Genomic DNA, 25,698 nt, shown 5'->3' on the forward strand with positions numbered 1-25,698 from the left:
ACGCCGCCATTAATTCCCTACATATGGCAACCCTGCCCGTAGGACATCCAGTTGGCCATGGCTGGTCTAGCCAGAGGTACACACGTATCAAAAACTTTCGATTTTCCTTCTATCTCCATCTACGTTCCTCTTTATCTGATGCTACAAACTTAACCCGCTGAAACTTATTCCTAACGTTAGTGTATTTATTTTCTATTTTTAACGTTATACACTCTGATCATAAGATTAAAGTGATTACACACTTCGAGGAACGTTCGGGTCAACAGGTGAAGAGGCATCTTTATATTTAAAGACTAATTACGTGCAGAGTGTTTCCAAGAATTCACGAACCCTTTTTATCTGCACATGGTAAGGGGGGAGGGCAAAACTTGACGCTCTCGACCAGTCGAAGCATACACAGGATCCACACACAAGCAGATGGGGTTTGAATACGAACATTTTGGGGATCGTCGTGTAAACTCGTGGTGCACGGTCCTCGTCGAGAATTTGCGACATTCGTCAGTTCTTCCCGATCGATATCTCTGCTGTCAGAATAAGGCTGGTCATTTACAGCCAAACATGGAACGCACGCTGTGCTCCAAGACACTATGCCACAATTTCTTGTCCTTTTATTCGTAAGTCCGTCGAATGAGAAAATTTTTCCACTTTACAATAAATCCAAAGTAAACGTATAACGTCGACTAATAACATATGTCCTGTTCTATTAAAAAGGGGAAGAAAATATGCAAGTGATAAACCCCTGTTCGCATATGGCCAATGGCCGAAGTCCTTGGACATTTAATATCGAGGAGAAAACGTCGTTCAAGGATTGCACTTGAAATTTTCAGTCAATACGTTCTTGGCGATGTAGTCGAACGCGGTTACAATTTTGATTATGTAAGAGATTCGTGGGATTATAGTTCGCTCCTAACAGATTCATGATAGAATTTATGAAGTATACTCTAACCTCAATCTCAGCTTTGACAATTTCTGTAATTCACCGTACAAAATTTAGTTGCTTACAACTTAATATGTTTGATAAAACTTAAGCTTAAATACAGAACGTCAAAAAATTGCATCCGCAGTAACCTCAAAGTGCAATTCCAATTTTATATACAAATGCTGTTAATCGAAGCAATAGGTGCACTGGATAATTCAATGAGGGAGTTACAACAAACAAGAACATGATCTTATTAGCTTACAACTTCCAGGAAATTTGTATGTTTAATATGCAATTACAACCATCTTCGAATTACCATAGTCAAATATGGTAGATGAAAAGTTGCTTTATTGGAACGGAAGCAAGAGTTCCAATAACGAAATTAAATTTGAAAGTTCATTGCATGACTAATTTTAGGCGAATGAAGTAAGTATTGGGAGAGTAAAAGGCGTCACGTGGAGTTCACGATGTTGTTGTTTTGTATGTAGCAACGGAAACCGAGTTGGGAACTTGCGTCACGATAAACAACAAACCCGTAATTCCCTGAGTGGTCTATCAGCTTTAAGAACGCGGGCGGCGCCCGATGCCGTCTCCTCCTCTTGGGGATTCGATGAAAACTTCATTCGCTTTAATTACGTTACACTCGAAATTCGAATTTGAAACTTTGGCTAATCATTTTCCAGAATGTAAACATCTCGATAACTGAACACAAGCTACTTACATATGTTTTAAGCATTTGCGTGATCAAGTTACAGTGGGTAAAAAAACACATATAAAGTTAAATGTATTGGGAAGAGTCGAAAATTTCGATGGGAGATAAATTATTGCTGCATATATTTAAACTTACTGCGATATTTTTAGCCATTATACGATTTTAATTAGCAGTTGTAGTTTTTAGATCACTAGTTTCTACATTTGTGTGTATATGAAAATTGAATGTACTTTGTTACACAATTTAATGTTAATATTTGTGTATAAAATTGTACAGCATTGCTTTTATTCTGATATATGCGAGTTATTAGTACTTAAGTGTATGTGAAATGATAAATCCTATACCAGGTTCAACATTTAAATGCAGGGTCTAAGTTTACCATATGCAAAGTACGTAAGAATACGACGATTCAACTCGTCAATGTTAGCTAAATAAGGAACATTATGTGTTGTCTCTTTCCCTTGAAAGAATTCGCCGAGTAAGACAATTTCAAGAAAGAGGAAGTCGGTTTCCTTTGCATGCCAATGCGAGACCACATTTTGCAGCAACAGTCAAACAAAAATATACGATATACGGTTTTGACAAAATATACGATTCATCATAATGGTGCATTACCACGTTTTAAAAATAACAAATGCTCTATTTTACATAAGAATGTAACTAATAAATTTTTGTAGAGTCAACTGGTTTTGCCCAAAGTAGATATTTTGGAACAAAGGAGCTGTTGGCATAACATGTAAATAAGTTTGAAAATGATTTGTAACAACTTCATCAGCAAGCATAAATGTGTTTGGCGGTTTAAGAAGATTACTTTGAAGAATATTAAAAGATAAATATAGTCCTGTATTGTCAAGCTATGCACAAGCGTCCGACGCCCACAGGCATTGGAGACAGACCACTTCCTCAAGAATGCTGGGGCATGGCGGTACGAAACCTTCGGCTTTAAGCCGAGTTCGAAATTCTCCGTGGAAACATTGGATTTGTCATGGGCATCGTCTCGCAGGTAAGCCAGGGCCGAACTTCCGTCAGAAATGATTGCTTCCCCGAAACCATTCAGGGAAAGTGAATCGAGATATTTTATTATTTTAAAGAAACTTATACAGTTACTCACAGAAGCATCCGCCCACCCTATATGTAACATATTTTACATATTAAATCGACTTTAAAGTAAGAATTCGCAATTCTAATTCATATTTATAAACCTTGATTAATTACTTATAATTTGATTTTGGGTGTATTCAATTAAAAAATGGCACACAGTTTATTTACAAACGTAGGTATTATTATCCGTGAAAGTCGTAAAGATCGTGCAAAAGAATATTCGCCCAAATTCAATATTTAATTTATAAAAATGTAAGGAATAGGTTTGAATACTCTTCTAATATTCCTGCGATTTTATTCAACGAATTTTTTGTGAAATTCGGGCTAATTTTATTTCATCCTTCTTGTAAAATTTATTTGAGCATTTCTTTGGTAGTTGGCATTAAATAAAAATATATTAATCAAGGTTCATACTAATGTAAATTATAATTGGTAATTCTGAATTCAACATTACCTACTTAAATAAGTAAACTATGTTACGTGTATCGGATGAGCGGATAATTTTATGAGTAACTGTAGGTGGCTAAGACATTTTGTTAATTATATAGGGTATAATACAGGACATATAAAATAAATTAAAATTTATTTTTAAAAGCTCAGCTTCAGTATACTACAATGAAGAGGAAAACGATAGTCAGATAACCCAGATCTGGAGGAGTGTAGTGTAGGAGTATACCTATGTACTATACGTGGAACTGCAAAAGCAAAATTTGTGAAGATTAATACAGTGGCGTGGCACAGATATATTTAGTTAGATATATTGAACAAACTGAAGTAACGTGGTAAAAGAAATAACAATTAGGTGAAAAAAGATGAATGCAATGGTGAAACCACTGGCTATATTTTGATAGAAACATTTTACAAATCCAAATAATTAGAGAAATATGTTGTAGTTCATTGTCTATCAGTAGAAATGAAAGGCGAGATTAAGGAAATATAGTTTAATTACTGTTTTATGTATCCAAACCAAATACAGTGGCGGCGAATAGACAATTTAAATTACACGTTTGTTACAAATTGAAGTAATGTAACAAAATAGGTAATAGAAAAGTAAAGTCTTTTAATGCAGTTAAATTACGTCTTAACGTATCTACTGTTGGCGTATAAGAAGAAGGCGAATGCATTGGCGTCGCATAGATGGGTTCAGTCTTTCATAGGTGTAGGTACTATTAATAGACCCAAAAACCATTAAATACACTTAAGTTACTTATTTTATGGAATTTGCTTTCTGTATGTGATTGAATGTATCTTTATTATCTCAAAATCTTAAAATTCTATACATTAACAAATTAGTACGTACGATTCGAAGTACGTGACATAATGATAGAATTTTTTACTTGCGACGACTCTCATCTAATAAGAATCTAATCTGAGGAATGTAAATTTTGTATCTGAACCACAAGGTAGGAGAAAGCATTATACATATACATATGTAGATATTGCGTAGTATCTATTGTCTGAGGTATTACGTGACAAAAATATGCGCAACAAGCGCCGCGCTATGGAGTCATCCAATCTAATATTTCCTGATATCTCCATTTTTTCTACTGTTATCAAACTGTTATATATTTTCCAACTGATTCTATTACGCTATTTCATAACGTAATTTTTGTACGTAGTTGAACAAAACAATATGTGTGGCAGAGATGTATGCAATTTATCTGCCTCGCTAGTTCCTTATAAATCGCAAACAAAATTGTCATTCAACATTTTTTGTAGTACCTAGGTATCGTGGCCCAGATTATATTGCTTCCATTATTATGAATTAATACCGTCCACTTTTGGTTGCCCCAAAAACATCGAATACTAGAGTCATTGTCTTAAATACAGACAAATTACATGCAACCCAAATTACAAATACCCCTTCCAATATTCAAAATAAAAATCGCACATTTCAGGTCCAAATTCAAAAACTATATGGTACATTTGAAAAAAAAACTAAGTCTATGGAATTATTATAAGTTTCAAGTAAAAAATGATTCGAAATATTGCAATGCTCCCACGAATTCAACCAGTACAGAATTATATGTTTTAAACTTTAAGTCAACGGCTATAAAAAATACTGTGATCTTGGTTGAAATATTACTTCATAGGTATATTGCAAGTGAATATTATACACTTTTACTTCTTACCTGAAATTTGATATATTAATAATTTTAGCTAAAAAATTATACGAAATCTGTAAATCTGTTTCAAATATCACAAGTGAAAAATATATACTATATATATATATATATATATATATATATATATATATATATAGTTACTGCCACCTCCGCGCCGCAAGCAGGGAAACGTCTTACTTCCAAACACCCCACAGTCAAAGGGTTAAATTTTAGCACAGCCTATCACAAACACTGTCTCAAATTTAATAATTTTAATTTCATATTCCAAGTTGTAGTCCCAAAAAACTATATTGCCAGTGTGTCTGAAATATTGCTTCAATCATTACAAGTGAACGCTACCCTTTTAGGTTTCGCCTAAAGATCACACTTACCACCGCATCATCTATATACCAAGCATTATCTCAAATGTTACAAAAAAACATTACATGCGTTAAGCAGTTAACAAAAAAAATTACATACAACACTGTCGCCCAGTTTGAAACATATCACGCGAAAAGAAGGAAAAGTATTGTACAAAACACCGATGTCCTGTGGTAAATATTTTTCCAAATATGAGTCCTCGAGAGGTGAAATTAATCAACTCGGCTTTCTGTAAATTTCTTAATTTTATTATTTAAGTAGTGCTTAACTTATCAATTTCTCTACCGTTTATTTTATGGAGCAGTTTGGTTGCTCCGATCCTCGTATGATGAATGAGAATCGGGTGCTTTAAGAGTCAGCTGAAAAACTCGATGGAATTGTGCGGCCCTGTCTCGAGTATTGATCTGTACGAGAGTTGTCTGCCGCCCCTCCCGTGGCAAACGGTGGATGCTTCATCCCTCCGCAGCCCCTGAACAACAAGGATGTCGCGCACCTGTGTCTAGGCTGTCGGTGAATACCCTCTATTAGGCATCTTACGTCGACGTTGTCTACGCGGGCATGTGCGAAACTACGTATCACGTTCGCCTGCTATCATTTGCTTTCGACATCCGCGAACTTAGAATTTAAATTCGGCCTCAGTGGCCAGTCCGCACGCGCGGCACGTCTCGGCCGGAGATTCTAGTCCACTTTGGTCGCAAAATAAGATATCTATACCAAAAGGGAAAGTGACCCGATCTAAAACTGCTACCTTGGTCGAGATGTAACAGAAAGAAGCATGTACATGTACCTACACTATTCAAAGCAATTAGAAGGCCACTTAGAGAACCTATCTAAATCAATTTATCGCTTGGTGAGGTGTTCGATATTTGAACTTTCAACCGTTTGGAGGACTTGTGCGGTTTCGACTGATTTTATGTATTTTTAGATTATCTGTTGCTTGTTTTGGTATTGATGATCAATTTTCTTATCAATGTGTAGGTTGGTATGTTACATTCGAAATTAGGTAAATAAAAAATGTGCAAATAAATTTTTAGGTTGATTTTACTGCTTGTGGGACGTCTTTTTCAATGAAGAATAAATTCTCATTTTCATACAGTATTAGAAAATAAATCTTTTTTATGGAATCTTTGAGTCAGAATTCCTGATATTGTTCAAATCATCAGAATTGTTGAAATGGCAGTACTAAAAACAATATCACATTGTAATTAACCTTTACATCAGTTTTGATAAATTAATATTACGTAATAATTCTAACACGAACTCACTTTGCACTTGGTACATGCTATTCAGTTTTCACGTTTTACACTTCTGTGTACCACAAAGAAAATATCAATATTTTTCTCCCATAGATGTCATACATCTTCCTAATTTATATCTTTTAAAATGTACATATGTGCAAACTCAATTTTAAGTGACCTTGTACGTAAAAGTCACCAGAAGCCTTAAGAAGCTAAATCTAGAACCCAGAACCAGATGAAAATATTATGTAAACGTGGGGTGATCAGGTTTTACTTCCCAAGTTATCTAATGCATGTTCAGTTCATCACTGTTTATAATTAGTTATAACCAGGAAGATATAGCTTGAACAATATATGTATATCTGTGTAAGATTTTTTTGTATTTTTTGCAATGTTATGTACAGTTCAAAATATATATTGTGTTTATCTATGTTATATTCTGTGCGTATGCATATATCTTCTCTACATAGTATAAAATAAAATCCCCGGTAGGCGTTTTGTTGTTTGTTCGACCTAATCTCGAGAACCAATGATCGGATCGTAATGCGGTTTTCACCGTTGTATAGAGCATTTTTCGAGGAAGGTTTAGATGTATGAAACATTAACCTATGACAAAAGGAAACCGAGCAGTGACGATTTCAGTAAAGCACGCCTCGAGAAGAATCGCGTGAATCGCAACGCTCTGACAGAACAGCTAACGATGTGACTCAGCATCCCCACCACTATGCGGGGAACCGTACGCGCATCTTTTTCGCGCAGTACGGTGGACACTAGATTCTACATAATGCGCGTATGTACCTCCTGTAGTGTTGTCGTCATAAAACTTGATCCCGCTATAAGGAGCTTTTCAGTTATTTTGGTTTTCCATCTTTATCATTATCCGCAGGCGTCTGTTTGTACGAACTAATCTCAAGAACCACTGTACGGATTGTGATGCGGTTTTCACCGTTTTATAGAGCATTTCTCGGGGAAAGTTTACGTATATGAAATATTAATCTATGGCAAGCGGAAGCGGAGCAGTGACGATTTTAGTCAAGTATTCCTCGAAAATGCTCTATTCTAATTCTTTCCAGCAATATACCATAGTAGATTCAGAGATCAATATGAAAAATAAATGTGATCGGAATTTTCCTTAAAAGTACACTGTATTATAAATATACCGAAGGTACTTTTTTCAGTGTCACTACAAGTACTTGCACACGTACAGTTCTCCAAGTATTTCGATGATTATTCATGTGAATAATTTTATCGTTTAGATTCAGTAAATGCTCATTTCGTTAAAATCTGAGACATGCTATGCTATATATAATATAATCATTGAATTAAGACATTATCACAGAGCTGAAAATAATCGAGTATAATCTAAAAAGATACCCGTTTACGGAAACGGTTTTATCAGAATTCGCACATTCGTTTTTATTAATTTCTACTAATTTCACTTATTTTTGTCAAAGATAGAATCTGAAGGCAGTATATCTGACGATTTCATATAGGTACCAAAGTAATATTGAATCTAGAGACGCGGCAGCGTCTCGACGCCAAGTACATGTTTCGACACCCTGTATAAGTCGACTGTCGCTGCCGCGTATCTTTTACTCGTAATCCGGCCGTCGCGGCCGATCGCGGCTAGGAAATCCCGCCTTAACAGAGCAGCCCCCTTAAAGGTCTGCGCACACATATCCGTTCCGTGTCTCTTCTTCTTACCACTGGCACGACGGATACGGAACTGACACGGAACGGATATGTGTGCGCAGACCTTAAAGGGTAATGGAACGAAACGGACCGGAGAAAGGGGCAGCCGAGCAACGGAGGTGGATTGTATATGAATGAACCCGGACCCGCTGACTTCCTGCGTTTAGGAAGGTCGTGCACTGTCGCTTTCATTTATCGACGAGAGCCTCTACTACACACAAAACCGGGGGTGACCGAGCTCCGGGAATGTTGTCTTTCTGTTTAAAAGAAAACTTATTTCGTTATAGCGTAATTACACGAATGTCAGAGGGTGTTGTACCAGAGGAAGTGCAACGTGATGTTTGGTATCTTTCCATATTTCCTTCTTAGACTCCCGGACCTCTCTGTCTTTCATTATTGCTACGTTCAGCGAGGCTTTGACGCTAGATGCAGCTCTCGTGCCGTATTCCTTCAAGACTTCTCTATAAAAAGAGAGAACTCTGTGGCAACTATGCGTGAAAAATTCGTCTACCCAGAGTACCTGGAGATGTCATCTCTGTACAAGTTCTTTTTATCGACCGCAATAGTTTAATTAGGGTCCGTTTGTTTATTGGAGACGCTTCGATCGATTCGGACCGTAACAAAAATGAGACGGCAGCCTTAAAGATGAATGGAATAATGTTTTACAATTTTAAGCAAATGTTTTTACTTGTTGTAGTAGGTACACTGACAATTCCAGTTATAAATAAATAATGTGGAAGCACGAAGTGTCAATAAAATACGTATGATCAATTTATGTTTTTTCTAGAATCGTGAAAGGATTTCTAAAGTCTTCTTATTGAAAGAGATAATTTTAGATCACATTTGTAGTTTCTAGGGACGTGTGCGTAAAATTCACTCATTTGCCTTATAGTTTTTTGCGATAGGAATGCATACTAAAGAATTTGATGTATTGTAAATAATTCTTTAAAAAAGATATCACGATGTTTAATTAAACGTCGCGTATTGTATAATTCAGTATACTCTTTTCTATAAATAGAACTTGCATTTATCAAAGTGCCTCTACACATATCTGGAAGAGTGAGAGTTAAATGTAAACACTCCACTCATCCGACGGTAATGTGAGATAGTTTCACTATACATATGTGACGTGCTCTGTTAAAAAGGGATTAAGGTGCGGAAAAATCGATTTTTACATTTCCATGTTTTTTTATAGGCAAAAGTATGCTCTTTGCAATGAGACCAACATTCCAATTTCCTAGGATAATTATTGACTTCACAATTCACAATTAAAATCATGTATTAATAATGAAAGTAGTCAATGGTTGTACAAGCTTCACTATTCAAAAATACTATGGATTATGCATCAAGCTGATCAAATCGTAACACCATCCAGCCGGAAATAAAACGTCGAAACGCAAGAAAAAACAGCTGAAAACGAAACAAACTTACGGAGTGCATACTTTAAACGCGTTTACATATTTCGAAAAGTCGTTTTCGCATGTTAGTCTTTTTTACCAGAGCACGTCACATATATTTGCAATACTTTGTATTGGATTATTAATTAATCATTGCATTAGATAATTATCCCAGACAAAATTATTGTTTTTTTTTTAAATTGATCTTTAAAATAAAACAACAATTGTATTTAAAAAAGAAAAAGTTAAATAATATAATATTTTGTGAAGTGCTATTTGAAAGGTGCCCAGGTCTGATTTCAATACAGAGCTATTTATGTGGTCGTGAAATTTTTCACGAGGGAGATTATATATGTTCCAAAAAATGTTTTTAAATAAAAGAAATTCTACGCGATAGAATTTCTATGCTTAACATCGGAGTCGTGTTTAATAAACCGTGCTTGCCGGACGCCCATGGGCGTTCGCCGCAATTACAGTGCTGTTTTACTGAATGCAGTGAATACATACTTATAAGTACCCACACTTCACAGTAGTATCAGAATCGAGTATAATTATTGCATCCATGAAGAGAATAAATTAAGTTGAGAGCGTAGAGGAATTGGAGTTACTTACCACTCGTTTCTTTAGCATTGAGATCGTATCCATTCACAAGCATTGGCCGCATACGAAAATCCTCTTTACGATTAATAGACGCTTGGACTGGCGATTCTCCATTTTTGCTGGTCCAGCGACCTTTCGACCCTCGTTGCTGTAACGTCGACGACCTTGGAGTGGTGCTCGACGTTGTTGTGTTCTCTGTTCGATTTCCTCCTAAAAACGAAAGAATAAACTCAATCCCTACAGCTTCCAAATTAACTACGTGATTCAGTAGGATATTTCATTCGTGCGCGAAATTTCAAATTCATCGCTTTATATGAAAATCGTAACTCTATAATGTGAAACTCCACGCCTATGAAGTACAGTCTATATATTTAGAATCTGATTAACGCAGTAACACTACATCTCTTTCGTGGAACTGTTTACTTGGGTAATTCCTCGATACGTGTGTAAATTATAGTTCAAAAAAATCTGCATCAAAGTTTTCCCACTGTACTGGAGTGCCATTCTTTATGTAACTTTCATATTCCGAAATTTCGAGGTAATTTCTCCGAAATACGAGCACCGCAATACGGTTGATAAGCAATAGTGAAATACGGAGTGGCATTAACGCCTCCTAGTGAAAATTGCAGTTGCAACAAGTTACCGGCAATCGGTGCCGTGATAATTCTCCCGTGGCGGGAACTCGAGCGCGCTTGTCAATTACTTATATTAACATTGCCCCTTCCTTCCTCCCTCTCATTGTTAAGTGGGCATGCGCCATCAACGCAGTACCGCGGGAACGGTCGACTGTCACGAAGCAATAAGCACGCATAGTTGGCAAGCCTGGGAGCGTGAAAACAGGCGGACACAACTTGCTCGCGCGAAGTAACTAGCTAAGAGTTTCGTGCTGTAGCTCGTTCAATAAAGCAAGTATGTACATATGTGGCCAATCGGGGCGAGTAAGGTGCGTAGGCTCTGCGCGAGTGTTGCTTGTCCCGTGATCAGTAAAGAATTAAATGCATGACTCGCGATTAAATCGCGGTAATCGAATTCTCGAGCATATCCTTGAACTAACTTGTGTAGAATAAATAACGTAACGTCACGTTGTAGTGAATCTCATTGTCAGCTACGTAATCCTATGTAAATATGAAATATATAATCCGTTCGAACGTTTACCGAACCGTTTCATTAATAGTGAAACATACACATAGACATCACGAGCGAGCATCGTTGGGTGATAGATTATGTGCTCCTGCATCGGAGTAGAGAAATTGTGCGCGTGTTCATTTGTGACGAAGTGCTTGTCCATCTCACCTGGTACTATTTCCTGAGAGGTCATTTGGAGAAGGAGTGCAAGCTGTTGTCGCTCGGACATCCGCGCTGGGTAACCGCGGAAACGACTGTTACCGCCTGCGGGCATTCCGTCCTCATAACTCATGTAACTCGGACTCGAAAACGCGCGTGAAGGATCGTGGTATACACTCGAGGGGAAGGATGCCACCCGCGGATAGACGCACGTTTCTAATCGTGGGCCCGCGGTGATTCGCCACGAGCAGAGATAACCTAAAATCGCGCGGTCGGTTCACGCCATTTTGACCTACCGAGCGCGCACAGATACGTGAATCGACAGTCACGCGACACGTACGCAGTCACACGCGCCAAAACCGATCGCATCTGACGAACACCGAGAATCGTCGCTGGCGATTTATGCACTCTTGTTTCCCGGGCCGACGATTTGATTTCACGACGCGGCATGTGTGTGCGTGCTCTTTCGAAAACGAGATTCGTGACACACGACTCGGGGGCACAGTGCGCAATATGACGCAACGTTTGCGTTGTGTTTACAGTTGGTATCTCTGTCAGGAGCGTGCATCGCGCCAACATTCAAATCAACAATACAATTAAACGCAGCCTTGCAACAAATCACTGTCATCGAGGCAGATTATTTTTGGATGGAGCAAAGCTTGAAATGTAGGGAATAATGAGTATAAATACATCTTGAAATATTAGCCATTTTTATAAATATACGTGGCTTTAGATATTTGTATCTGTTTAACTGCGGTAGAATTAAAATATTTTTCAACCCCTGATAACAATCTGCCAGCAGATTGACAGCAGGGTCTGCCGGCAAATGCGGTGCAGTCTGTGTCCGCATTCAGCTACGGTTCTGCAGGCAGATCCTGCTGCCCGTCTGACACATCAAACAGCGGCATCTGAAGGCCACAATTGCCAAACAATTCCGTACGCGTGTATCTCTACCCTTACATAACCAATAAGCAGATTCTGCAGTTTAGTAAATAATTAATTCTACTTATTTCAAAAAGTATTTATTCTTTCTTTAATTATATACAGGATTGGTAATTACAATTATTACAAAATAATATAAATAGTACATATAAATCCAAAGAGGAACTTTCCATATTAACATTTACAAATTCATATACCAAATTTTATTCAATATTTCCGACTTCTTTTGTGTGTAGAATCATCCCTGTTGTGTTAGCGCTGAAAACAAATACAATATAGGTATAAAATAAAACGTAACGTACGAATAAACAGGATACATGCGATACTTACTTCAGCTCCTTCTCCACACAGTACACACCCTAGGCGATCATACATGCTCCTGCAAACATTAACACTTATAAGAAAACATGTGTTAAATTATTATATACGAAACAAGACGCTAAACATTCGCACTTCGCGCATAACCCTACTTCTCTGAGTTACAGATAACGTGAGTCTCGATTTCCGCGACGTAGATAATTGAAAATTATTCAATTCCATAATTACGTTCACTTTCTGGATACTTCGAGAAGATATGTCTGGATATTGACACTTAGAATCGCGTGGAATATTCTTCGAGCGTTCGTCTTGAAACACAACGGATACCGCTTTGAACAAAGGGTACCTATGTAGATGCACCACGAGTACCAATGTGGAGGTAAAATGGGCAACGCTTGGATTGGCTGCGCCATAATGCTGAAACTTGTGAGTGGTCAAGGGTGCGTTCGGTTTCGCGCATTGAGTGCATAGGGCGGCATTCTCAGTCGCTACTTATTCTTAAGCAAATGCTTAAGCATTCGGCATCCTTTAAGAATAAGTAGCGACTGAGAACGCCGCCCATAGACTGCATAGTTAGTCGCGCATGCGTATTTATCTCTTTGCGTACGCTTTGAAATGCGTACCCGCGCGTTACGTTGGAATCATTCGCGTAATAATACATATCGAGCGTTATTGACGTCAGTCTATAATTTTATTACAATGACAACAAATGCAGAGCTATGTGTGAATACATATTCTACTTTTAAAACGTGTATCGAATTTTAATAAATGTTTTCTCAGTCAAGAGTTATGATGTTTTTAAGAAATGGGTCTCATATTCGGCTAATTTAAATTGAATTTGAGGCTCCCCTACTTCTTAATTCAGGATGGTCTTACTAAGCCTACAACTACAATTGGATAGCATCTATTTTAGAGAATTTATGGAGATATAAATATACGGAGCTATTTTTCACCAGAACGTAACTGATGTTCTGGTATTTGTTCATACTCATCATTCCCTACACCCTCAGTTGAGGCTCGTCCCAAAAATGATTCTTTCTAATAATAGCTATCAGATAATTAATAAGGGTTGCAGCCATCAAAGGGGCTGAAAAATTTACTTATTGTTAGAGATAAGAATAAAGTATTTTGACTAATAAAATATACTCTTGTAAGTTTTGTGTTTTTTTTAATAAAGAAGATGGGTTTACATATCGCATCACGTATCATTCAATTCTAAACTAATAATGGGGAGTTTTGCCATATGATTGCTAAAGTTGCATGTACATTCATTAAATAAATAGTCACTTCAACCAAATGGAAATGATAGAAAATCTGGGTACTACAATTATCGACTATGGTAATTTCGATCTAATGAATATAATAGGCCATGTAGAGCCACCACATACATATACAGATATATATTAATTTTGCTCACGCTGTCCATTGTAAATAGGACAATCGATTGGATTTCACTCGCATTCTTATCACTGTCACTCATGCACGTGTTCATTTCATACTATTCCGCATCTCGTGTTTATTGTAACGACATTATAATTTAATTATGAATAATGATAAGAACACATCATTTAATTGTATCTAACGCAGTAGCTACCTACCAGTAACATTATAGAAAATACATAACGACTTTCTTATCGTCAGACCGATTACATACGAATTGTTACTTGTTAATTGACATTTCCAATACTGCGAATTGCACGCAAATTTTCTTTTGCTGATGTACAATTATAACATCAAATGTCATAAGAAAGTGGAAGAAATTAATAAACTAAACGTACCTAATGAGAAAGAAACGAGAGATATAATAGTTATTCGCCTCTTTCGTTTATTTTTAAGGACAATATCTCATTTGATTTTTCTAAATTTAAAAACTCTGTACTGTGCAATCAACTTTCGAAATTCATCGATACATTTGTCAATTATTCATTCGGTCATTAGATTTTTTAAATATTGATGTAGGCTGAGAAAATTAATTGTCATAACTTTTCTCTACCGTGTATACAGTTATTAGAAAAATCATAAATAACTTTGTCATGTTTGTCAAGTGTATGTACATATACATAGACTGGAATAGTAACAATTATAGTAATTTCGAATTTTGGAAGATCCGTGTTTAAAAATAATAATAAAGAGATTGCAAATAGTATATTTAATATAAATATAACTATGTTTGCATTTTTGTCAGTACAGTAATTTTCAAAGAAACCATACATCTCAGAACATTTTAGAAATAATACAATTTTCAAATAATACTTTGTTATACACACAGTTGGAGAGTAAAATTTTACAAGCCAAAGGAATACCGTAGCAGTAATTTTGTTACATACAAAATGAATACTATTTATATGAGCATAAACACTGCCTGATGCATTATATGTCAATTATTCTACTTTTACATCCATTCCTATAAAGTAATAATATTTTATTAATTTCGCACATCCCACGATAATACAATCACAGAGAATGGTGTAAGACAAATACACAATATCTATAGGATGGCAGAAGAGAAGAATTTTTCAAGAACATGAATCGCTCTCCATTGGAATGAGGCATAATGGGAAACATGTATATTTGAGTGTTATAAATTCTTCGAAAAGTAGTTGGACAGAGTGGTCGTGTATAATATTGGGTTCAAATTCATTGCAGAAGCTAAGTCGTCAATTATCATTTTTACAGAGATTCTGTTTAGTCCCATTTTTATTGGTCTGTCTGTAAAGGTAAGTGTTTTAAGAAGTATAAAGAAATAAATTTATCAATGAAATTTCTCAATATCTTTCGCCAATATGTTCCTCGATGTCATCTGTGCATTTCTTTGTCGTGTATGCGCATGTATACGCATATGTATATGTGTATATATATATATATACAGATACATATACATGTACATGTAAACACAAATTATATCAAGAGTTAGAAAGACTAGTAGTTTTATACTAACTTAGTTGTTAATACACATATACAACAAGTCCTTTATACAGGACGCTCCTGCATTACAAATAGGAAAACTTAAGAATTGTTTTCACGTTTCGTGTTTAAAGATTTGCAATCTATTTAAGGTGTCCTTGTCGCACCTTTGTCTTTCTGGTCATTGAGTGTAATACACATAAAGCTCTGACAGTTCCTGTATCAAGAAGATCTGGAAACTTTAATAGGGGTAGTTTGGTAAGCTTCTAACATTTTGCCTGGGGAATGGATTGACCTATCTATGTTACATCGATACAGATATCAATTATTACTTTGATTAGTTATAAACTTAGATTCGTTACATATTATTACTGAACTGCAATGGCTTAATAATATTTCTTTACTTTCTGACAGTCAGAGGGACGATAGGTTGTAGCAGTACGTGATATAAATTATCAGTATCTTCTGCTCCTTTTTTATAGAAAAATAATTATAAAGGCTATTAAAATTCGTTTTGTGTAGTAACCCTGTAATAACAAAAATGTTACAGCAAAATAGGATAATGTTTGAAACCAGCTTGTATGTAATGGTTGTGCATAGGCAGTTTAGTAATTGTACTTTATGTGACAAAAGCTTATTAATTAAATGTGTGCTACTATATAAATTCATGCTTTAAAAGATAGTACGAACTGATTTTGCAACTTTTGATTGATTTTGGTTCACGTACCGTAAACCCATACATCGTAACCATCTTTTGTTTTCATTATAAACAATTATGGTTATAATTTCACGCAATTCACTAACTAATTAACCTTGTGATTAAACGCATGTATTGTTACTGCCTAAGTTTATCATATCTACTTACTTGAACGGTCATTAAGATTTCATTTATAACTATAACAACAACGATGATGACAGTAATGATCGTTATGATATTATAATGAATGATGATAAATAGCGATAATTACAACTTTATAATTATTAATTCTCATTCATGTACTAAGCATCGTACACTATCTGTTTTAATGGAATGTCTATCTTGATTTTCATTAGAGTTCGAAGGAAACTACGGTTGATACTGAGTATATTTTTTTTACCATCGGAGCTACATTTTATATGTACCTATTACTTTTCCTTATTTTCGACTTAACGATAATTTCAATTTTGTTGCATTTCGTCTTTAACACTATCAATGAAAATAAAAAAATTTCATCCTTAAGGCAGGTGCAGAAATGAATTTTGTATTTAGGGATAACGTACACTAAAAATGACTAACTGAATGTATATAGATAACATTATCCTGCCCGAGGTGTTTAAATGATCATAATTTTCCTAGCTATGAGCAAATGTTGTTTGGTTTCGATCGATTTATGTGCCTCCTTTAAGTTGCTAGTTTTGTAGCGGTGAGTTTCTCTACCAGTCTTTTCTCCTTCTCCGTACCTAGGCATTTTTAATTATTAAAATCGTCATATTTGAACCCTGTGTTTTTCACTGCGTCACGTTTTCGACAACATCTGTGTATGGCACAAATGAATATAGAGCCCCAATAGCTAATAATATGTATACATTTTACCCTCTTCCACGCGGACGAGTCAATTGCGGGGAAGACTTTAGAATTTATATTTTTTATACTCCTTTTATCTATACTAACCCTGTCCTAAAATTTGAGGTTTCTCTCTGCCAATGTTAGTGTTATATTCTGTGCCAATGTTTACACTATACACCCGCCATTTTTCTTTCTCTCTTCCTTTAAGTAGATTCTTTTACCATAGGCATTAACATGCATAGCACTATTATTACGGCAATGAAATTAATAGCGATTAATGAAGAAATCGCTTTAATTGCTTCATACGTGTTGCCATTGTGTTATAGAAATCTTTGGTTAATTTTACAAAATTCACTTGCCCACAATTACGGTTAATAAGAGGAGTTCCAATTTTGGCAATTCTGGAACATGGAAGTCAATCATCGCTGTTGCTGCTAAAGTTGTAAGGAAAGACTGTCAATATGGTAGTATTCGATGATCTGATGTTAACAGTTGGTAGCGCACGTTGTCCACTTGCATCTGTTGCACGCTAAAGTCTCCACAAACTGGATCTTCGGGCTCCAGATCCTGATCCTGTTGTGCATACATAATGGCTTCGTTAGATCTAATCTACGGTCAGGCTCCTACCTCTACAAAAAGCATTAGTGAACGTACGACTTGAAGAAAGCTGATATCTATGACTTTACAGATTCTACAACCAATGCTGGAGTTTCGCTAAGTGCTGCTAATGAAATTGCCTTTTGATAACGTTTGGACAAGCTTGTGAATCAATTTCTCGAATAAATATTAGTGGAGAACGCAATGGTACCGGCTTGTTTTACGACATCCTCCTTTATCTATGATTGTACCGACCAGCATGAGATATGGCCACCATCTCTATGGGCAGGGAACCTCTTCGCTTGATGAGCGGTTCAGGAATCGAGTCCCTTTTTCCGAGTTCCCTCTTCCATTTAAGCAATGTGCCATTATCGTTTCCATCTGTGGATCCTCCAGAAAACATTTCTGGTCCTCCAGAACTTCTCCTCCTCAAAACCTTTTTCCGATTACGAGGCTTACCATTTATGCTACTCCTATTGAACATATCACGGCGCAATTCAGATATGTCTGCTGGCACTGAACCCCGCCGCGGAGACGGCATGCCAGGTCCGGTGCTATCAATTATTCTTGTTATTCCATTATTGTTGCTACTTCCGGTATTGTTATTATTGTTGTTATTATTCATTGGGAGATTCTCTCGCTCATCTAGAATCATTTATCTATTGTAATGAAGAAGAAAAGCAAACATATTCCCCAGAACATTACAATTTGCAACGCATACTCACTGGTTAAAGATAAAATATTGCCAAGAAGATTACCAAGAGCAGTTTCTTGTGGAAGACTTGCTCTTCTGGGTGCTGAAACATTACCCTCTCGCGGTCCTAAGGCTAATCGATTGAAACCGCCACCTGAAACATCAATGAATATAATGCTTTTATTATTATTTTCTGTGCTCTGGATTTATTATGTGCATACACCTGCTGTTATATTTCACTATCGTACCTTGATGCCTAGTAATATCTGTTGGTACAGATCCACGCCTAGAAGTGTGGTCTACTCTAGACGTTATAGGTGGTACCGTGATGTCATCCAATCTCGATAGAAGACCAACTGGAGCGGATCCACGTCTTCTAGCCCACGACTAACGTAACGCAAAATGCAATTTAGTAAAGTAATCCTAGTGAACGTTGCGTCTGCTATACATGTAACATTCGAAAAAGTGGCTTTACCTGGCTCCCTTTTCGAGACAACGTAATCCCCTTTGGATCTTCTACCCCACGTGGATCAATGTTCTCCTTCATTTGCATATCCAGGCTCAACTTAGCAACCTTGGAGCTTTTTTCTTTCACAGGATCCGAGTCCCGTTTACTACCGATAGAAACGATTTCATTATTCGAATCACCACTACATCTCTTCCGTTCACTGCCACTGTCGCTCGAAGAAGATATGCTTTGGTTGAGAGGCGGTGAGTCCGGTGGGCTGCCAATGAAGAACACTTTATGCGTGCTAAGTTCAGAAGACACTGGTATCGCGGTAAATCGTCTACCACCTGTATCGGTCATTATTGTCTTAGTTTCTGGCACAGGAGTTGAGTATCTTCGTAATTCGGAGTCGGTGCACTTTGGTTTCGCAACCTGCATCGAACTACACTGCTCCAATTTACATGGGGGTATTATTGTAGTCCGTTGCTCGTCGCACGTCGCCCTTTCACTCTCCTGCTTCACCACTGACATGGACGACATATTGTCCGCCTTAGATTCCGCGGTTTCGGGACTACTGGTCTCTTTGTCGTCGCGTGACCCGGTCAACGATGTGTAGAAGATTTGCGCAGAATCCGTTCCTTGAGCAGAGGTAGGTCGTTTGTGGCGATTCTTGAAGCTCGTGTCCTCGATACGGATCGTTTGCACCGAATGGCGTCGCGGATAGTCGACAGTCAAGGTAGCATCGCTCTTCTGTCTGAACAGATCTGTCACGGCTGAGCCGCGCCTCTTGCTTGCTACGTCCACCGAAAGTGATTCCTTCGATATCTTCGCGTTACTAGTCTTCCCTTGCGACGTGTGCGCTTCGTTCGTTGGAGGTGTACCGCAATGACCGTCAGAACAGGATTTATCCTTCACAGAACACGACGAAGAGCTGGAGCTGTCACCCTCCATCAAGATCTGAGAGTAGCATTGCGACATTTCCGCGGTCGTGGATAGGTATCTCATTCTAATGTAGGGTTGCAGGGGAGGGAAAGTCTGCTGTCTCGTTAGCTGTTTAGATTGCGATCCTGCTTTTTGATTATCCGGCTGCAGAACCGAGCTCAGCCTGGACGCTTCGGCGCTGTTGGTGATGCTAGCTATACTCGTTTCTGGCAAGAGACTTTCCGCGCTAACTGGCCTCTCTGCGGTATTCACGTTTGGCGATAATTCATGTATGCTGCTCCTGGAGGAAAGCAGCGACAGCGTACTGGGTCCCAGGAGACTTTGATCCTCCAGCTTCAGCAACAGATTCTTCGTCCTGCTACTCTGCTCGCTCGACAGATTCTTCGCCTTGCTACTTTGCTCGTTCGGCAGACTCTCTCGCCTTACCGTACTGCGTGGAAGCAACGTCAGCGGCTTCGAGATGCTCAGTGGCACGGAATGGCGTCTTCCAACACGCTCCAGACCGACACGTGCTGGTAAGCTTTGCATTCGGGAGGACTGAACGTATGCTGCTGGTATGAGCAAATCTATGCTTCCCGTGTCTTCGTCCGCGGCTGGGTCCTCGATAGAGCTAACAGCGTCTTCCATCTCCTCCAACTCTGATATCTCTGTTTCCGTTTCTTCTGCGGTTTCCTGCAGGATCAACGCCTCCCATTTCTTCTGGTTGGCCTGCAAATGTTCCATGAGGGACACGCTCAACCCGTCGCCGAGGAAACGATGCCATTCCTCGTAAAGAGGTGTCACGACGAATTTGAAGAATCCAGTTTGTATCTTTGGTATGCTAGTGGTATGTCGATCGCATAACGGCGTCACAGGAAGGTTCAGTCGGCGTTCGTAATCACCTTGCCGAAAGAATTCCTCGCATACTTTATACGACCATTTCCTCGAGATGTCCCAGGGTCTGCACGGGTTCGATATATCTGCGCACTTCAATGCTATCTGCAGAATGAAATGCCGATCTTCCGCGCGTTTCATCTCCAACTTGTTCTCGTCCAAATAATGCTGAAAAAATATGCCACCATGAAACTCATGATAAGACGTTTTCAACCCCCTTAGCAGGGAGAACTGATCTACACAAGTATATTCACTGTTTAAATACAACTGCCATCGATTTATTGTAAGTTATAAATTGTATGCATATATGTATTTGCGAAAGATTAAAAGGTGAGACGCTGATTGGTTATACTGGCAAATTTATGCCGTTAAAGTAGAAAGATTACGTGATACGCGTGCTAGACTCTATTCTCGTTAGACTCAAAGCTTCGTACGAAAAATATTATTCTACTACTTGAATTTATTTTTGTACAAGGTGTTAATGACAAAACGAGTTCTCTTGGAAACAAAATCTCGTATGAAATAATGTATTCTTTCACGTAGAATCATAGACTGTCCGGTTGTAATATTTATGACGAAATGCCTTGTATAATATGTGTTTGGTAATAGGTGACAGAAACTTCAAGAGGGGATTCTACATGTCAAAATAAGACGAGATTCATGAATGAGGAAATTGCGTTTGAGGCTTTGTTTCAGTTATTAATTGTTGAAAACACGAGGGATTTAGACTACTGTCGGCGCGCGTTAGCTATTTAGATCAGGCACGACGGAGGCAGTGCCGTAGCTACCTAGAAAATACCTATTTGACGAGTGGCGTCGTATGTCATCACTTTGACTACGATTATTTTGGCATGTACAATCCCCCTTAAAGTTTCTGACACCAGTTGCCGAGCACCCTGTTTATTAAGAATATGTACACAGTAAAACTTCCAAACTTCTAGCATAAATACCTACTTTCTAAAAATGACATTTTTACAACTGTATTATTAAACAATCTTTAATCATAGAATAGATTTAATTGTCATAACCCTTATTTGGTGAGGTGACGTTTTTTCACGCGAGGATACAAAACAACTAATTGTAGTTTTATATTCATTACAATAAAATTTAAGTTTTATCACTACTAAATTCATATACTTACTGAAAATACTTGGACGCTTTATTCCGAAGGAAAAGTGAAAAGACTGTGTAAATAGAAATAGAAATTGGGATACGTTAGACCTCACCTCACCAGTTAGGTAAGAAATTTTCCACCTCGCCAGTTAAGGATTAACTTTTGGCATACCTAACCGCACTGGGAAAATACCGAAATTTAGCAGTATTAAAGAGTTCACTGGAATTTTCGAAGACTCACCTTGAATCGGACAAGAAACTCCTGCTGTCGCGTAATGTCCGTCGCTAGAATAAGGGAGCTGATGTGTCGTTGCAGTTCCGGTCTCACGCTGGCCGGAAGTTGATTCGAAACGCCGCTCTCCAAGAGGCACCCTATCGCTGACCTCCAATGATGATTCTCCAGAACCGACGTGTTCTGCAATTAGCAATAGTTGATTGCTCGAGACACCTTGAGCTTCTCACGAATTTCTTTTTTAATTAATCGACTCACTTGGTAGAGAGCAGCCAAGTGATTGCTCGTAGCAACGAGAAACGGTTGATTTACGCCTGGATGATCCAGATCGTGCGTCACCGCAGCTATCAGCGAAGCCATAATTTCCAAGTTGGTTAAGTGCGTCCTAATCTGTAAATTTACAACGTACACTCGTAAATTCTGTTCCTCTCCACGATCGAATTACGTTGAAACGACCGAAAAAGAAAGAGAATTATCAGTACTCACTTTTTCCTCTTGGAGGAAGCAGTGCATCGCCTGAGTTACATCCGTCGCATGTATACTGTTGTGGTAAGGATTTGTACTGTGATAACCCTCTTCGATGAACGCTGAAATCAAATAATCATAACGAAGATTAACACCGTTAATAATGAAGAATACACCGTTCTCGTGTATTCTTGGATTGTACGAGGACTACGAGGAAAATGCTAATAATGCTCTAATTAGTAAGTGAAACATTGGAAGATGAGGGTGAGATACTTGAGGCTTTTATTACTGGGGTTCTTATAGTCAAGTTTTCAGAGGCATTCAAGTACTTGCAGGCAATAATTTCTCCATTAAACATCGCTCCCATCGATCCTTCGTTGACACTCTGGGTGTGAGCCACCCATAAGCTGATATCGACGCTCTATACCTTCTATATGCATAATAAATAGTTTTTTTCTCCAAAGCCGACTTACACGCTATCTTTTCTCTCAAAGTATTATTTCCGAACAACAATTCTGTAGATTTTTAGCTTCTAATATTGAAATTTGTAAAAGTTACAATTTTTAAAAAATTTTCTTCGTTTTTTCTCAACATGTGGTAATCTAGAATTTTTTTCTACAAAAACGGTAATAATATTTTAATGAAAAATCTATTGTATACATTCTAGAGACTTCGAAATTGACCCATGATTTTTTTCACAAAAATTGTAGTTTTTAGAGGAGAATGGCAGTCGTTGAAAAATTGCTCTGGGTGCGAGCCACCTAGGTATGTCAAAGTTGATCGAAAAAGGAGGTGTGTAAACGAAGGGTTAAATAATGTTTTTCGGTGGCTTTATATGTACTTATGCAAAGTCATGATAGTACTCCAATATCGCGATACCGTTCTATCACAATGCTGCAGTGTATCGAATAAAAAGTTATCAAAGTTTCAACAAGCTGTTACCAATAATTAATGATCTTTATGAAGTCAGTTGTAAGTAATATTGATTAATCAATGAAATAATTTTTAAAAAAATGGTCACGGTTTACGTCAGAAATGTACCTAAATTTTGAACTGCTTATAGATGAGGTTTTCACAGAACCAATCAAACTTGTTGTAAAAGTCATTTAACCCTATACCAACGGATGTTGAAATATTCTCGGTAACGTACGCTTCCTCTTCTGGATGATATTTGAATATTAAATTGAATTTAAGTTACTTAATGACTTAATTTAAGTCACGATTATATTTTACGAAATTCAGCAGTATTGTCGCGGTCATTGAAATAAATAATATTATCAATATGCTCTAAAGATTTTTTAATCAATTTTATGCTTTCCTTGGAATTGAATTGCCTTATAGTTTATTATACAATAAGCGTAAGTAAATATGACGCTATAATAATTGGAAGACATGCTTTCGCATAAGAAACGAGACAAAATATTTTGGAAACAATTTTTGCTCGAGCAGCTATAAATGGAAGCATCTATGAAGAGCACTTATAAATTCAAGAAATCCGCAAAAAAACCGAATATGCAAATAAGCAAATCAATAGTGATTGCAAATTATAATAAAAAAAATGTAAAAAAATCTGAATATGCACGATGATAACTTTTTGTACCACATCCCATGTCATGTGTATGTGGTACCTACTTGACAATGCATAGTATGAATATAGCAAAAAGAAAATCAACTGACTGGCCAAGGTCACCATTTTCTACGCAAACGTACAAGCATACGCCATTCTTTTAATTCTTTCATAGCTTAACTCTCGCGACGAACTGTCAAGCCTTATTAAAAGACTATATGAAGAAACGTGAAAAAATAAATATACCTACAACAGATTTTGGTAAATATCGACAAATGGGGACACAGCCTTAACGACCTTAACTTTGACATATTTTCTCAAGGTCACCCATCTGTGTGACCTTGAAAAGGTTTTACCCGTCATATGTCAAGGTCAACGTCATTGCGGCAGGGTCCCTTTTGTCAATATTTACCCAGATTTTTTCTAATTAGATGATGAAATAAGATAAGTGGAGAAACAAGTGACATGGCCAGAAACGTGTAAGCCTGGCAAGATATATTAGTTTCGATTATGGTGGATTGTCCTTATAGAAGAGTCGAGCACCTGTTAACAGACCATTCTTTTTATGGAAAATAAAGATTCGACGAAAGCTTAGGGTAAATGTCCCTATCACCTTCACTTTATTTATTTTACTTAATAAATTTAATGATCAATTTCTTTATACCCTAGGTATTCTTTACGCGTTTTTATCAAGTAAAATAAATGAAGTGGCAGTAATAGTTGCAGAGTTACACGGAAAAACTAATAAAAGTTGCTGATTAACAGGTTATTAATAAGAATAAGACATTTGGACGGCGCCAGTGTTAAAGCTTCGCGTAAAAGCACTCCGTCTCTGCAAGGTTAATTGCGCCCACCTGTTCTACCATTGATTCTATAAGTATGCAAGAAACTAATTCGCCGTCAACAGGTCAATAATAGCAGGCAGTAAATACGAATGACTTTAATAATTTATCTGAACGCATTACACGTGTCTTCCAACGGCATTATCTTCTATTAGAAAGAATCGCGACTACGATCTGCATATCGTTTATTTTAATCGATTGGCTACAAGGAGCTTAAGTATTCACGTTCGCTCTTATGTACGCGGCAGCACATAAATCCTGTTTGTATGGAAATCTTACACAGAATAAATAAATAATAAGCATCGCGGCGGTCTATAAATACGAATAAACCGCGTAAAGGGGCCGTTTCTCTCTGTTGCGGGGCTCTCTCCCCCTTTTGAATATTTAATGGTGACGAATAGCTTCCGACCTGTATTCCAGCCCGATGATGACGTAAAAATTTCGTGCGGAAAGAAAGTAACAATTACTAATAGGACCGTCGGGATTCTGCCTCGCGCAGCGGTATCAGGAAATGCTGGCGCCGACGCGGGAGGAAAACCGAGATATTGTTGGAAATAATCGTTCAGTTCCGCAAACGCGCTAAGTAAACGTTGCCATATACCGTTGCAATATTTACGGGGTTAGGCCATCTTGGACGGATTTTTTTTTTTAGGAAGATAATGAAATAAACAGAAAATTTAATACGAAGCCTGTTATTGTACAACTACATTGTATAAACTTTTTTTTTATGCTACAGTTGCATGATTTTAAGGGGGTATAGTATGTAGTAAACCAAATATAAAAATG

At 37.4% G+C, this 25,698-nt stretch overlaps 2 protein-coding genes across 10 annotated transcripts in view; both read right to left on the reverse strand.

Annotated features, from left to right (window-relative positions):
• Positions 1–11,882, reverse strand: part of LOC143367300 (uncharacterized) — a 32,924-nt gene extending 21,042 nt beyond the window's left edge. For 2 of the 3 annotated variants that reach the window (XM_076808946.1, XM_076808945.1), the window contains exons 1-2: positions 11,439–11,882; positions 10,158–10,355 (exon numbers count right to left, since the gene is read on the reverse strand). In XM_076808946.1, coding sequence (XP_076665061.1) covers positions 10,158–10,355; positions 11,439–11,562 — 322 coding nt within the window. In that variant the 5' untranslated portion in view covers positions 11,563–11,882. Of the gene's footprint in view, positions 1–10,157; positions 10,356–11,438 lie in introns of those variants that run through there. The other variant, XM_076808947.1, reaches the window with a different exon arrangement.
• Positions 11,883–14,693: 2,811 nt separating this feature from the next.
• LOC143367298 (uncharacterized) overlaps positions 14,694–25,698 on the reverse strand; it is a 138,407-nt gene continuing 127,402 nt past the window's right edge. For 3 of the 7 annotated variants that reach the window (XM_076808942.1, XM_076808938.1, XM_076808944.1), the window contains 8 exons: positions 22,525–22,625; positions 22,297–22,428; positions 22,048–22,221; positions 18,906–20,861; positions 18,679–18,817; positions 18,462–18,584; positions 17,992–18,381; positions 14,694–17,712 (listed from right to left, as the gene is read on the reverse strand). In XM_076808942.1, the coding sequence (XP_076665057.1) occupies positions 17,669–17,712; positions 17,992–18,381; positions 18,462–18,584; positions 18,679–18,817; positions 18,906–20,861; positions 22,048–22,221; positions 22,297–22,428; positions 22,525–22,625 (3,059 nt within the window). In that variant the 3' untranslated portion in view covers positions 14,694–17,668. Of the gene's footprint in view, positions 17,713–17,947; positions 18,382–18,461; positions 18,585–18,678; positions 18,818–18,905; positions 20,862–22,047; positions 22,222–22,296; positions 22,429–22,524; positions 22,626–25,698 lie in introns of all 7 variants that reach the window. The other 4 variants (XM_076808940.1, XM_076808941.1, XM_076808939.1 and 1 more) reach the window with 4 other exon arrangements.

The sequence above is a fragment of the Andrena cerasifolii genome, chromosome 3 (assembly GCF_050908995.1).
Source record: "Andrena cerasifolii isolate SP2316 chromosome 3, iyAndCera1_principal, whole genome shotgun sequence".
NCBI lineage: Eukaryota > Metazoa > Arthropoda > Insecta > Hymenoptera > Andrenidae > Andrena > Andrena cerasifolii.